Genomic DNA, 16,181 nt, shown 5'->3' with positions numbered 1-16,181 from the left:
GCTATTACATTAGGATTGCTTTTATCTGGAGGACATTTTCAGCAAACCTCTATACATTTTCATTTTTGTGATAAAAATATAAATATATGGTTTGAAGAGTCATTTTTAAAAATATGCCTAGAAATATTCATATTATAACAATCTTTATTGAGAACAAATGTTGAATGTTTTATGTAACAAATTTATTCAGTAGAGATTTTATTATGAAAAGTGGGATTGAAAAAATTCTGAAATACATGACTTCACTTTTGTTTTCAACATAACTGGTTTTTTAGCCTAACTAATTTACAACTATGTTTTCACCTCAGGGATTTGCTAAAACATTTTCAAAATGTGGAGTTTTAAACACTTGAAACTTTAATCCTTCTTTACTTGTCATAAAACTACATGGACCCCAAATTGTGTGACACTAATATTTATGTTATTATGGATTTTTGATTGCTAGATTACATGCAGCAAACTGGAGGTCAAGCACATCTATTCTTTTGGATGACAGTGGAAGGATACCGGGTTACTGCCCAACAGCAGCTAGAAGTTTTATTAAGTCGTCAGAGAGACGGAAAACATCAAACCAACCAAACCAAAGGTCTTTTAAGAGCAGCTGCTGTTGGAATTTATGAACAGTATTTATCAGAAAAGGTGAGGCTGTATTTTGATTACTGTTTTCTTCTTTAGCAGTATTATTAATAATTTTTGTAATCCATTGCTTATGCCAGGCTGATTACCTCGAAAACATTGTCTCCTTTAATCGATAACAATCTTCTTGTCTGTCTGTATCCTCGTTTAAGTGAAGATTCTGATGTTTAGCCAGTCAAATTATCATGGCCACCGTCATGCAAATACTAAATGATAGAATAAGATTCAAGGTCACACATTAGATTCACCACAGGCTGAAAGTAAAAGGGTAGAAAAAGATAAACCATGCAAAAGTAAACAAAAGAGAGTACGTATATATATTTTAAAAATGTATATATGTTTAAATGTATGTATTAAACATGTGTACATTTAATAACAGAGCCCCCCAATGAATGAAACAAAAATTTGCAGAATTGAAGGGTAAGAGAGACAATTCAACAGTTATAGTTGGAGACTGCAATACCCCACTTTGAATAATTGATAAAACAATTAGATAGAAAAACATCAAGGATATACAAGACTTTAGGAACATTATAAATCACTTAATCCTATAGAATAATATATATACTATACTATAATTCTATAGAATATATGTAATACACTATAATTCTATAGAATATATATAATCTGTAGCGTCTATAGAATATATTTTATGTAATATGATTGTATAGATTATTTTATTATAGAATGTATAGAATACATATATAGAATAGAATTGCTTTAGAACTTATAGAATACATGTATTCTAATTAATCTAATAATATTGTAATAATTCTAATCTAATAACAATTATAATATTGTAATATATGCATATATTGTTATATATATAATAGGTAATGTAATACTGTAATACATATATATATATTATTCTATAGACTATTTCCCCTAATGACAGCAAAATACACATTATTTTCCAGAACACATGAAACATTCTCCAAGATAAATCATTTGCTAGGCCATAAAAGCCGTCTCCATTTAAAAGTATTGGAATTGTTCTTTGATCAGAATGGAATCAAATTAGACATCAACAAAAGGAAATTTGGGGAAACTACAAATAATTGAAAATTAAACAACATATTTCTAAATAGCCTCTGAGTCAACAAGAAATGACAAGGAAACTAGAAAGCATTTTTAAATGAGAATGAAAATGCATTGTATCAATTCATGAGATGCAGCTACTTAGTGCTTAGAAGAATATTTGTAGCTTTAAAAATGTCTAGGATAAAAGATCTACAATCAACAATCTTTTTTACTTAAAAATCTAGAAATGAAAAATAAATCCAAGGCAAACAGAAGGAAACAAAGATTATTGTGAGAATCAGTGGATAGAAAACAGAAAAACCATAGTGAAAATCTAAAACCAAAAGTTGGTTCTCTGAAAATATCAACAATATTGTCAAACCTTTAGCTAGACTGGCCATGAAAAAGTGGGAGAAGACACAGATAACCAAATTCATAAATGAAAGAGGAGACATGAACCCTGACCCTACAGAAATTAAAAGGAGTAAGCAAATATTATGATCAACTTTATGACAACAAATTAAACAACTTAAAGTGGACAAATTTTTAGACACAGATTGCCACACTAACTCAAGAAGAAATAGAAAATAAAATAATTTGCTTAATAAGGTCTGATTCTTGCTAGCTATAGAAAAAATGCTAAAATCTTGGTCTGTGGTAAAATCATATTTTTTTAAGTATAGGACAAGAAAAATGTTTTTCTCTAATTTGAAATACTTTTTGAATGAAAATGGAGAAAAGGATTACAGTAAACAGAAATTTATATACTGTTTCTCTAAAATTGGTAGGTGATCTTTGACGAGGCCAAAAGCAGCCTAGAAAAGAGTTGACAGACTGATCTGAGTTGTTTGATGATACATGTAGGTTGTGATAAAAACTCATATAGTGAGCAAAATGACTCCTGTTTTTAAAATAAGACTACTTGAATATTAAAAAAAAAAAAAATGTGTCACCAGAAAAGGACAGCCAACTTTAACAGGATTTTCTAAATTTCTTTACTAAAAGTAATTTATTTCGAATTGAACTTCAGTTTGACAAGTTTATCTGTCTATTTAAAAACCATTTTTCCTCAAAAAGGGATTTAACTTATGATGACATCATTTTGCTTCAAAGTATTTAAAAATGAGTATTGTAGGCCTGGATAGCCTATATGATGAATTTATAGATGAAAAAGACCTGATTGACAAACAGTTGATCTACCTACCAAACAAGCCATATATATGGTTTTTGGATTTTTTTTGGAGCACCGAAATCAAATTTCTACACATTTAAAAACCTGTTTTTAATAAATAAAATCCCAATTATTACATTCCCAAATTATTTTGTTGAAAGGATATTTAGGCTAGGTGCAGTGGCTCACACCTAAAATCCCAGTGCTTTGGGAGCCCAAGGTGGGAGGATTGCTTGAGGCCAGGAGTTTGAGACCAGCATGGACAAACAACATAGCAACACCTTGTATCTACAGAAAGAAAAAGAGAAAAGAAAATTAGCTGGAGTTGGTGGCACAAGGCTGTATTCTTAGCTACTTGGGTGGCTGAGCCAGGAAGATTGCTTGATCCCAGGATATCAAGGCTGCAGTGAGCCGTGATCATATGATCGCGCTCCAGCCTGGGTAACAGAACAATATTCTGCCTTTAAAAAAAATTTTTTTTTAAAAAGTTTATTTAACTTGATCCTTCACATTGGATTGACACAAGAAATAAGTGTGAGGTGGGCTTGAAAAGAGCAGAGCTAAAAATCAAGGTGAATTTTTATGTTTGATTATATTCGGTGGTAACACTGCATAAAAGATGTCCTAAAGGCTGCAGGCAGTTCAGAAAAGTATTATTAGAGAAGGAAACAGAAAAAACAAAAATATCCTACTGCATCATGGACTCGATAGAAAAGTCATTATTTATTTTTGTTAAATACAGTTAATACCTGTTTTGCATGTACATTTTGCTTTTATGTACGTTTGTCTTTTAAAAAGTCTTTCTGTATTTTAAGAATACAAAACAATATAGCCTATAACATTTAAGTATCCAATAGAGTTTTAAAAAAAGTTAAATTGGTATATCAGAGGACAGAAACATTATAAATTACATATTGTTGTATTTTTCTCACACAGATTATTTGCCACTGTTAACTAGTCCCATTGGTTTGTTTAAATAATCACATTTCTGTAATAGAAAAGTAAAGAATACACATTAAGAGATAATTTTGGGAAAACATTCACTTTTATATTTTCACATTAAAGTAATAACAAATGTGTACAAATATTTCTTTTTTGTTGTCGTTTTTTGAGACGGAGTCTCACTCTGTCGTAAAGTTTGGAGTGCATAATCTCACTGCACCCTTTGCATCCCAGGTTCAGGCAATTCTCTTGCCTCAGACTCCCGAGTAGGTGGGATTGTAGGCATGCACCCACATCCAGCTAATTTTTATATTTTTTTTAAAGAGACAGGGATTTTGCCATGTGGGCCAGGCTGTTCTCGAACTTGTGGCCTCGAGTGATCCACCTGCCTTAGCCTCCTAAAGTGCTGGGATTACAAGCATGAGCTATCATGCCTGGCCATATAAGTATTATTTTTGTATTACTTTTTTTGGAAGAGGGGATCCTGACTGGTTGTGTTTCATGTTGGTACACTAAAAGTGTTGGTCATCCTATACCAAAGATGTGGCTTAATCTATTCTGTATACTTGAGATATATAGGAAAAAGTAAAGTTTAAAGAAACGTAAAATATGATGTTTCAAATTCACCCTTTTTATTTCCTAGAAAGTGAGTTTAGTGAGCTTAGAGGGCAAATGAAAGGGCAAAACCAAGTAACGTCATATTCCTCTCTAATGTTTGTTAAATACTTGAAGCTGTTTAGTTCTCCCGTTTCTATTTCAGGGCAACTCTACTGCCCCCCGAAACACAAAACAAATAAGCATCCCCCTCAAAAAAACAACCACCACACAACCTACTTAGGTTTACTAACAAAAGCGTCAAATTGACAATGGGGCATTAGAAGTTGTATAGCCCTTTTCCTACATATTTATATCCTGATGTTTACTTTTTTTTTCTCCTTTCTTGATTTATCTACCTGTTCTTTATTTTATTGGATAAATTAGAGAAGTTATGTAAATAATGGTTTTTGTTTTTGTTAGTTTCTCTAAATGTTATCTCTAGGACTCATTTACTCTCCAGACTTTTCAGAACTGAAAATGCAAAAGTTGATGTGCTGAAGCTGTTGACATGTCTAGCTTTTCAGCATTTTTTCTTTTAATAAAGTAATTTTTGAACTTGAAATGTCAAATATTGTATTTGCTTGTGTTATATACTTTGAAATGGAAGTTCTTAAAACAAATTAATTTTAAGGCTTTTTTTTCCCCATATCACACTGGAACTTTGCTGCAGCATTAGTTATAAAACCAAATTTAGGATAACAGTAGTCTCTTTAAAGGACATTCAAAAGGTTTCTCTAGGGTCAAATAATAAATGAAATGGCTTATTCGTTCAGCAGTCATATTAATACACATCTAGTACTACTGAATACTAAACACTAACTCCTAATGACAATGTTTCCTATGTGCCAGACACTATGGTATATATCTTATATAGATCTTTTTTAATCCTTACAATAATCTTAAATAACCTTATATAGTATTATCTCCATTTTACAGATGGGGTAAATGAAGCTTAGTGAGAGATAACTTGCTAGGCAAAAGTTGAGATTTAAATCCGTGTTTGTTTGCCAGCCTGCTTTGTAGTACATGAGGAAGAGAAGGGTTTAGTCCTGTTTCATCCTTCTTAAACATCAAGGTGTCATTTACAAACCAATGATTCTTACCTGCCAGTTATTTTCAATAATATGATTCCATTATTATCATACTATCAAGTATCATCTTGTATTAAGAAATTACAGAGATCATTACTATTATTTTTCTCTGTTAGGCATCTCCAAGAGTTACTGTTGATGACTATTTAGTAGCAAAATTAGCAGATACTTTGAATCATGAAGATCCAACCCCTGAAATCTTTGATGACATTCAAAGGAAGGTATTATTATGTACAGCATTTGTCATTTTATCTTTTTTGAGAAAAAATACTTTTATGTAATGTAATTAGTTTTTAAAAACTTTTTAAAAGTAGAGTGGTATTAAAAAGATAAGCTATGGCAATTATACTTCTCAATTCCAGAAATGTAAACCAGTATTTTTGTTTATTTCATTAATTTTCTGAGGAAAATCCTTAAGTTGGGTTGTTTTAGTTGAATTTGATTGTAGAGCTAGATATTGTAGTCTCAGAATTTGATGAATTGATGCCATATAAATAACATGTCTTTCAAATTCATTTTAACATGAGCCTTGAACCTTTACATATACTTGTTTCTTAGAAAACAATTCCTAGAACCTGCTGTCTGTGACTTGTGTTGCAGTAGTAGGGTTTTTTTCAATATAATTTAGTTACTGGAGGGATCAGAGGAAATCATTAGTTGTGAAATAGTCTTATTGCTGACAGCTTGTAACGATGATACATTATGGCAAGACCTCAATGTGTCTTTTGGTGAAATTGTGTTTTGTAAAAATCACCACATATCTGTATTAATTGTTGAATATCTTGATTTATTTCACCAAGGTATATGAATTGATGCTACGAGATGAAAGATTTTATCCGTCCTTCAGACAGAATGCACTTTATGTGCGCATGTTAGCTGAGCTTGACATGTTAAAAGATCCTAGTTTCAGAGGATCCGATGATGGGGATGGAGGTAAGGTGGCACCCATTTTACACATAATATGCATATATATTTATGTATATTCTGCTTACCAAAAGAGCTTTTGTATAAGTTAAAAATGTTGTTGGAGTCCAAATATAAACTGTAATATATTTAAAAATCTACAAATGAATGACAAAGTTTAGTGACTATACTAAATTAAAATGTTGAAAATTTAATAATGGATTAGAATATAACTATAGAAGCCTTGAATTCTTAAAGAAGAGGAATGTTTTCTTCAGGTGAGTCACTAAAATATTTTTATGGCAGTTTCCCTTTTGGGAGTAAGTAACAATATTCATGATTAACAATAGAATTATTGAGAAGATTTAATATGCAATAAGTAATGACTCAGAGTATATCATAAACTATAAAGCATTATTAAAACACTACAGTTTTAAATGTCTTTAATTGTACACTTTTCCAAATTCTACACAGTGTCGAGAGACTTTAGAGCTAGAAAAAGCCGCAGGAGTCATTTATCCCAACCTTCAGTTTTTTCAAATGAGGATAATGAGTTCTATTTACATGTTATAGTGAATAAAATGGTTTAAGAGTCAGAATATTTAGATTTTACTCCCATTCTATCACTTACTACCTGTGTGAAGTTGTCCAACTGCTTCAATTCTTCAAGCCTCATTTTTCTGAGTTGGCAAATCTGAAATAATATCCTCATAATATCTTACGTTAGTCATTGTTAGATTTAAATGGAATTATGCATTTGAAAATGATTTATAAAGTAAAACACAAGTATCAATTTTTGTTAGTAAATAGTGAGTTATATAAGAATAGTGGGAGGGATAGCCTTTAGAACACAAGTTTCCAAATTCTTAGGCCCAATGATCATTAACTTGTGATTCAATTCAGAAGTATTTATTAAGCTCTAATTAAATATCTAGGGTTGGATGATCTTTCTAGTATGTTCTACCAAGTGAATGAAGTCAATAAAAAGTAAACGGGAAAGATTTAAGTATTTTAAGAAAGTGCTTTAGTTATGACTGTTTACTTATGAATAGGTTTTATGGCAAGCACACTTGAGAATGGAGATAAAATAGAGCTGTTAGGTAGTGAGCACTGCTTTAAAAAATACCTCTATTATGGAAGTCTCCCAGCCTCCCCTCTCCTCCACCTCCTATCCCTTTGTCTACACTAGTGAGATTTTGTTTTTTAAATAATCTAAGAAATCTAGTTACTGAAGTTTACATTTGAAATTTAGTAACTTTTCTTTGATTATTTATCTGATGCCTTGGGTTTTTAAATTAATACTCTTTCAAGTTTACTTATGTTTACAATTGGAATAATGTATTAACTGATTTTGATTGCATAATTAAGGAAGATTTTTTTAAAAAACAGAGTTCTTCTCTGAGTTGAATAGTAAAATTTTATGTACCTCTAGTTTGTTCTATATATCTGTACTTATTCTGTTGAAAAATGTTCTTTTATAGAGATGCTATGAAATTTGCAATAGCAACTCAGTCAACTAACCATCCTAAAATGACTATTACAAAAGTTTTTGTTGTTTATACTAATTTTATCTATTTTAGAAATTTCCTCGTATTTGTGAAGTGGATTTGCTATGTGATTCAGAAAGAGAGAAGACAAAGTCATAACCAAATAATTGTGTGGGCTTCTAAGTAATGTGTAATTTAAACTGGTGATAGTAGCAATATATTCTGTGGAAGTAATTTTTGATCCTGTAACTTAAGAATGCTTCCAGTCTTTTAAATGGATTTCTAGCTTCCATTCATATCTTTCTAGCCAGTCTGTCTTCTTCAGTACAGCTATTGGAAGCAAACTATAAGCAGTCTCAAACTTCCTAAAATCATACACTGTACTTTTTTAAAACACGAAGTATATTAAAAAAAATTTTTTTGGAACTGGTTTTGATCTGAAGTAAATATGCTTCTCTTATATATCAGTTATTGAGTAATCCCTCACATTTGAATCATTGATTGTAGTTTGAGATTATATACTTATGTATCTTATTGTCTTTCTAGGACATTGCTGTCTAATATTTTGTTTCCTAATTGATGAGTTTTATACTGTGAAATTACCTATCCCTTTTTTGAAACCATTCGAAAAAAGTATATGGAGTGATGGGTATAATATGAAACATTACTATTTAAAGTAACTGTCAGCTTTGTTGTCTTTGTCAGTGTTTAGGTTTTAGGCCACTGGTTTACCTTTCTCAACTAGTAATGCTTCTGATATACTTCTTTTTATATGATTATTTAATCAAAAATAGGCCTTTCCACTTTTTTTGTTATAAATTAGTTTTCTGACTTTTAAAATTAAGCTGCTGAGCACTACATGCATTTTTTAGACATTCTGAAATTTTGACCACCTTTTAGACATTCTGAAATAATTATCTAACCTAGGGATTAATGTACAGCTGATTTTTTTAAAGTAGTCTACATTTGAGCCTAAAATTAAAGGACCAAGTCATATCATATGGTATAGTACTGTATCCTCTGGTGGTTTTTCTTTGCTTGAGTAGAAATTTCATTCCTATTTAACCAAACTTAACATTAGGTAGAGAATTAGCTGGTTGGCTTGCTTGTGCTTACTATCTCTCCTCTCTCCTTTTCTCCTCATTTCTTCCTTTGCCCTTTCTCTATTCATTATTACTTTCTTTAGTTATGAAATTATTTTAAAAGTAGATATTTTCTCCTTTATTAAAACAGTCTCATAGGCTTTTAAAACTAAATTATGCTTTCCTTTTTAAATTTTAATCTCAACATTATTTTTCTCACCATGTTGAACAGTGCTTTCTTTTGTTTTCTAATATTTGTAGGTAGTCATCCAATTCTTGATTAAATGTCGACCAAGACTGATTTTATACTGTATTTCTGGATCTTCTTATTGTTGATCAAGAAAATAAACTATGCCCTATTTTGCTCCCAAATTCTCCTTTAACTTGACTTGTCTTTGGTGGGAAGATTTAAGAGGTGGGCACACTACAGAAGAGGTGGGAGGCATATAATTGAATAAGGAGGATAGAGAACTATTTTACTCATTTTAAGTATCACCAAGGGATAATCCTAGGTGAAATTCCCATTTTTTTATGACCAAAGGGCTGAAGAACCAAGAAATGTTCTTGAGCATTTAGAGTAAATTTGGAAGGCAATATCAGCTGCCTCCTTGTAGGAATAGTAGTGTTGCTTTTTTGAAGACCCATTTAGAGAACCAAATTCATATATAACCTCTTAAGTGCTCGAAACCATATATTAAACTGTGTATGAATATTGCTTTACCATAGATTTGTTTGTGTGTTTAATAAAGGAACACCTTAATTGGTAACTTAATTTTCTTAGATTTATAATAAAACTCTAAGGGAAAAGATTGTTGTTTGACATTAATGTTAACAATCTAACATTGACTTATTCTCTAACATTAATTTGTCCTAGTTGCTTTTTAATGAAATGGAATTGCATATGCAGTTTTAACTGTCTTTTTGTCTATTAGTTATATATTGATTTAAAAATCTGGACTTCTAGTGTTTTCAAGATAATCTACCACCAAGAATAAGAGGACTTAATAGACCTATTAAAAATAAGTCTGTTTATCCCTTACAGTACAGACTGATTTTATTTGTAATCTTTCTTAATCCAGTGAGACAGAAGTTACAAAATAGTGCTGGTGTTTCCTAATGGGCCTCATTCTGCAATGTTTTCCTCATGCTTATAGTGTATTAGGCAACTTACTTGATACCATGAGAATAAAAACATTTAATAATTACTTTCCTGAACACGAATGCCTTTTTGATTTTTGGCCAGCTATCAGGTACATACTATATTGTCACTTAAATGCCTGTCTTAGAAAACCATGGGACTTTAAGGGATCAAGTTTTTGGGAGTATCCACAATTTTTTTTTTTTTTTTTTACTATTATGTTATATCTTGGCTTATGTGACTTTCATTCTTAGTGTTTGAACCTTAGATAAAGCAACCGTTTTAAAGTTTTTTTGCTGTATACTAAGTTGAATTTCCCCCCTGCAGAATCTTTTAATGGGTCTCCTACAGGAAGCATAAATTTGGTAAGTACTATTATGGGTACTTTATTAAAGTGACTTGAAAATAATGTAAAAGGCTGAGCCTTAATATATATAAATAAATGATATATAAAGAAGGCCCCAAATCATCCTTTAGTATTGTAAAAAGTTATTATGCTTTTAAAGAAATGCTAAGTTCACATATAAGGCATCTATGAATTAGAACTTAAAAATTATATTTAATCTTTATTTAAAAAATTGGCTTAGGTTATACCTGCATAATTGCTTTTCTGCATTTTATAAATAAATTGATTTCGTTATTTTCAATTCCAATATTTAGCATGTTTAAATTACTATGATTACTAAATTGCTATGATAGGCAATAAGTTCGTGACACATAAATGTTTATATTGGAATCAGTTTTTTTCTCCTCTTGTATTTAGAAAGAAATATAAAACTAGTGGGGATAACCAAAACCAAATAGATATTTCTTTAAGTCTGCACTAAAACAAATTCAGGTCATTGTAAACAAAAAAATTTTTTTTGTAAGTTTAGACAGTTTTACAGCAACTACATCCTTAATGATTAGAGGTTAGAATGACATGTTTTTAGAATCTCAACTGTCATTGGCATTTTATATATTCAAGGTACAGTGTAAAATAATGAAAGTTTCAGTTCTCTTATATATCCAGCCTTGCCATTGAATAACTTATTTTCTAAGATGCTGTTAGGAAGAAATATTAGTGTTCTATGAAGGTTTCAGTTCAGTTTGGCTGGGTTGGGGAGGGGAAAAACAGGTAAGGTGTTGTCTGTTTTGTTTTTCCTCCTACCTGCATTACTTTTTCTTTTAGACCTTTCATAATAGTTAAATGTTTTAGAGGTTAGTCGTCTTAGGTGTTAGCTGTACTACCATGTCTGCTTCTAAAATAACCTTATTGAGTAAATGTTCTATTACTATATTATAACCTTTAGTAAAACACTAAAGCAAATCTGTCGTAGAATTGTCAGGTACTTTGTAACTTTTAAAATATTTCCTAAATCATTTGGTGTCATTACCATTTACTTGTTATAGTCCAGAGCTTTAAACTAAAAGGAATTGCTCCTAGAGCTTGAAGGAAGTGTTAAAAATAATGTTCATTATATAGAAAAGTTTCCAAATGTGATGAAACCCTTCCTTAGTTTGAAATTTTTTAGTATTCACATTTGTAGTACTTGTGTAAATGTTTAAACACTAGTAAAAATTTTTTTTTCTTTATTCCATGTCTGGAATAAATGCTTTTCCAAATAAGATAAGTCTCTTTTGTCACATGGTAATATAAACCAGAATAGTCTCTGGATCAAAAAAAGGTCATACTTGAAGTCAGTGACTTGCAGTATTTTTTTATTCCCATAAATCTATTTAATTCATACTTTCAAGTAGTTGGACCATGTAGACAAATTTTAGTGAATATCTGCATTTTAAAAGTAGCTTAAGATTGTAAACTAGGTCACGATAGTTTATTCCAATATACTAAACAAAGGAGATATTTAATGTGTTTGGTATTTTACTCATTTTGCCATTGGTAGCTTGGTAGGTAAATTACAAGCATTTCCTTTAGTGCCATTTTGGTTGTGTTTGATGACTATCATTGTGAATTTGAATTTTCAGTTGTTGTCTTAGTGTTAAAAAACACTTTCTTACAGGGAGTTTAAGAATCATAACTTAAGGAGTACTTTGCAAATTATGCTTATTTCAATATAGCATTAATGTACTTGTTTTGAAATCACAATTCTCTTTTAATACATTCCTAAATCAAATGTAGTTTTGTAAATATTATTTTACCAATTGTAACTTTATAGTCCACTTGATATTTACGTGCACTATAACTGTAACTAATGTTTTTCCAAAGTTTTCATCATATGTAATGAAAATAATATTTACTAATTGCATATTTTAAAAGAGACAAAAAGACATTTCTCCACAAAGCCTTTTTAACAACTTTTGGATTGCATAGTATGAGATGCTAACGTGTTTAAAGAGATAAGTACATTTAGCATGTTAAATGTTAACATACAAGGGAAGGTTACCATTATTAATAATGCTTTTTTAAAAAAATAGATTATTTTATGTTACCTGTGCTGGCTTATAATTAGAAGAAGTTATAGTAGATAATATGAATTTGGTAGACTATTCCATTTCCTCTGAGTCTTCTTTCACATAAAAATATTGAAGTAAAGGTTGTGCTATTTCTATCAAAATGATTTCTTGAGCACATAAAAATAAATGCACTCCTTTTTTTTCCCAAAGCATTTTCATTCACAGTATGTCCTGACAGAGATGTAAAGCAGGTATTAGCCCCATTTTACCACTGGGAAAACTGAAATCCGAGAAAGTAGTTGATATGGTTAAAGTCTCTTAAGGTATTGGTAGTAGAGCATGGACTAGATCTAATTTAATTTGATGTCTTTGCCATTTGAGTTGACCAGGGAAGACTTGTGGATTATCTGTATAGAATTATCACATTTTGCTTCTCTTAACAATCAGTTTTTAATAGATACATTTTTGGCCTTCTTCTTAGAATGCAATTGCCTTAATTTAAGTGACTTTGTGCCATATGGATGGTTGCTTTTAAGTCATTTAGATGACCCTTTTAGTAATAATAATATTACATTAGGACTCAAAAGCTCATTCACATCCTATTATTTTTAAAGTGTGAAATATATCTGAGTTATATAATATGAATATGTGAAATGTGTGAATAATATAAATACGTGAAATATGTCTAGATTATATATGTTAGGTGTCCCCAAGACCACTCCCAGGCTCAGTGATTTGCTAAGAAAACTCACAGAACACACTGTAGTCTTACTCATGGCTAGAATTTCTTATCATGAAAGGTTATAAAGCAAAATCAGCAAGACAACACATGTGAAATGTTGCCACCAGGAAAATTCATTGGAGACTAAATGTACAGGTTTTTTATTGGAGGCAGATTATATAGCACGTACCAAAATTCTAGACTCCTAGAAGGAAAGCAGGTGTTCAGCATAAACATTTCTTATACAGATAGTTTAGGTATGGTAAACCACTCTTATTGGTTAGAGAATGCTGAGAATCTTCCCTAAATTTAAGTTCCCATATTCCATCCGAGGGACAACCTTGGAAGCAGTCTTTTCTAGGCAGAGCAGTTTCAGGCTGCCATGTTAACTCTGCAGCCTGCTTTAATTACATGGTTATGTTCCTTTTTATATATGTGTGGATATATGTATATGTGGCAAAAACATTTTTAAAGTTTAGACCCAAAGGCCGTAGTTATAAAAGATTCATTTTGAGTCAGTCAATAGGAATTTATGTTTGTGGAATTGTTTTTGAAAACTAATCATTTAAAATCTATCATAGTCTATGGATTCACCTCATTTAATAAATAATCAGAATAATAGCTAACAGTTGTTATATTAGGCAGTTTTCTAAATGTCTTACATGTCTTATTTAATCTTCACATAATTCTCTGACTTAGGTAGTATTCTCATTTTATAGATAAGGAATCTGAATTAAATTTAAAAATTATTTTTATAGTAACAAAACTATTAAGTTAAAAACTACAGAGCTGGTTCTAGTATATTTCAACGTAAATGTTAACATAATATGTCTACTTATTTTTATCTAGATTTTCTTACCATATAAGGACCATAATTGAAAAGTAGCAAGTTACTGTAGATGGACAAGCAATTAAGGGAGAAATAATTTAATATATTAAGTTTATTACTCAATTATTTTGTTTTATTGTTTCTTAATCTTTGCTTTTTTTCTGTTAACCTAAATGGAAAATATTATTGTGTATGGAGGGGATGGAGGGTATACAAATAATATATAGTTTACATGCAGGGAAATGAGTAATTGTAATGAATATATGATGTAGAATTCTTTACTCTTTTTTTCCTATAAAATTTTAAAAATTTGTTTCCTGATTATTTTTTTCTCAGTCTTTAGATGACCTTTCAAATGTTTCTTCTGATGACTCAGTACAACTTCATGCCTACATTTCAGACACAGGTAAGAGAGTTTGAAGTATAATTATTGCGTTAAAACTATGTATTATTATATCCCTAAATAATTTTCCACACTTAATTTTTACTAACCATTTTTTTGTTCTCTAGTCATATTTTTGTTACTTTTTTTCTGCAGCATGTCCTTCATTAAATTCTGTTATATTTATTTGTTTATGTGTTTGATCTCTCTAAGATTGTCACTATCAACATTTGAAAATGCTTATATTCTAAGTGTTTTACTATTTCTAATAAACTCTAAAACCATTCTTTTCCTCTTTGTTCTTGAGTCTAGCTGATAGTTGTCTGTATAATTCTCATTAAATCTTTTCTGGAGAGATCTTAGTTCAGGATTAGTTTTCATATATACAAAGTCAGGCTAGATAACTGGGGTAAATGAAGCCCCAGGTATAGAGGTTTGCAGAACTTTAAGAAGTGCTTGAATAATGAGGTGAGAAACCTCTAAAACTTTGTGATCATTCAGCATATGTGAAGAATTGTTAGTAAATCCAGGAAAAATAACCAGTTTTCATCATTGCTATTGAGTTATTAGATAACACTAATGAGTATTAAATAATGATAGTTTTCTTATCTGACCTCTCACTGTTCTTAGAATGTAGAAGTGTGTTTGTCATATTACATACTGAAGTATAAACATACTGAGGTATATACCTCAATTCAATTTCATGCTTACATTTTAGACACTGAAGAGATTTTATAGTCTAGTCTAGTCTAGTCTAGTTTAGAAGACATTAACTTGTATCTTTTTAAAATAGATCTTCATTTCCTTTTTCTTCTCACTGGAACTGAAGTCTCAATTTACATTTGTTGCCTGCCAGATTTCTGGAAGAAAACAAGTATTTATTAGCTTCTTAAAATGTATGGAAGCACTGTGCTAGGCATTGTTAAGAAATTATTTCAGGCTGGGCTTGGTGGCTCACGCCTGTAATCCCAGAACTTTTGGGAGGCTGAGGCAGGCGGATCACGAGGTCAAGATATTGAGACCATCCTGGCCAACATGGTGAAACCCCATCTCTACTAAAAATACAAAAATTAGCTGGGTGTGGTGGTGCGCACCTGTAGTCCCAGCTCCTAGGGAGGCTGAGGCAGGAGAATCGCTTGAACCCGGGAGGTGGAGGTTTCAATGAGCCGAGATCACACCACTGCACTTTAGCCTGGCGACAGAGCGAGACTCCGTCTCAAAAAAGAAAAAAAAGTTATTTCTTTCTGACAAACATATGTAAATACTGAAGAAGCAGCATACTATAGTGGTTAAGAGTATAACTTTTTTACTGAATTGCTTGGGCTCAAACCCCAGCTCTGCCAGTTAATAGTTGGGTGAGCCATCCAAAATTAAGATCTAGTTAAAAAAAAAAAAATAGCTGGGTGAACCTGAGTGAGTTCCTTAACTTCCTTGTACCTCAATTTCCTTACCTGTGAGATGGGCTAGTAATAATAATAATAATACATAACTCATAGGGTTGTTATGGAACTAATTAATTACATTGGTAATTATGCATGGTAGACATATTTGATTTTTGGTTCATTAAATACTTATTTTACCAACTGGACTTCAGAGTCTCTTTGATTCTAGATCTTTTAGCATCTCTATTTCAGAAAGTAGGAGCTTATAGACTAGTCCAGTGCTACTGAAAGAATGGCCCAAGGAAGCAGTACACACACAAGAATGGTGGTCTAGTATGTGTATTGCTTCCTTCATTGAGAAATCTTGCTTTAAAAAGTATTGGCTAAATTAAACAATATGATT

The 16,181-nt window shown here is 31.0% G+C and overlaps 1 protein-coding gene across 6 annotated transcripts in view; it reads left to right on the top strand.

Annotated features, from left to right (window-relative positions):
* Window positions 1–16,181, top strand: part of SNX13 (sorting nexin 13) — a 149,718-nt gene that overhangs the window by 100,176 nt on the left and 33,361 nt on the right. For 4 of the 6 annotated variants that reach the window (XM_055347383.1, XM_019031635.3, XM_055347384.2 and 1 more), the window contains 5 exons: window positions 446–639; window positions 5,574–5,678; window positions 6,258–6,390; window positions 10,395–10,432; window positions 14,351–14,420. In XM_055347383.1, coding sequence (XP_055203358.1) covers window positions 446–639; window positions 5,574–5,678; window positions 6,258–6,390; window positions 10,395–10,432; window positions 14,351–14,420 — 540 coding nt within the window. The other 2 variants (XM_055347382.1, XM_063708392.1) reach the window with 2 other exon arrangements.

The sequence above is a fragment of the Gorilla gorilla genome, chromosome 6 (genome assembly GCF_029281585.2).
Source record: "Gorilla gorilla gorilla isolate KB3781 chromosome 6, NHGRI_mGorGor1-v2.1_pri, whole genome shotgun sequence".
Classification (NCBI taxonomy): domain Eukaryota; kingdom Metazoa; phylum Chordata; class Mammalia; order Primates; family Hominidae; genus Gorilla; species Gorilla gorilla.
The sequence above is the reverse complement of the archived record's forward strand: the minus strand, read 5'-3'. Positions and strand labels throughout refer to the sequence as shown.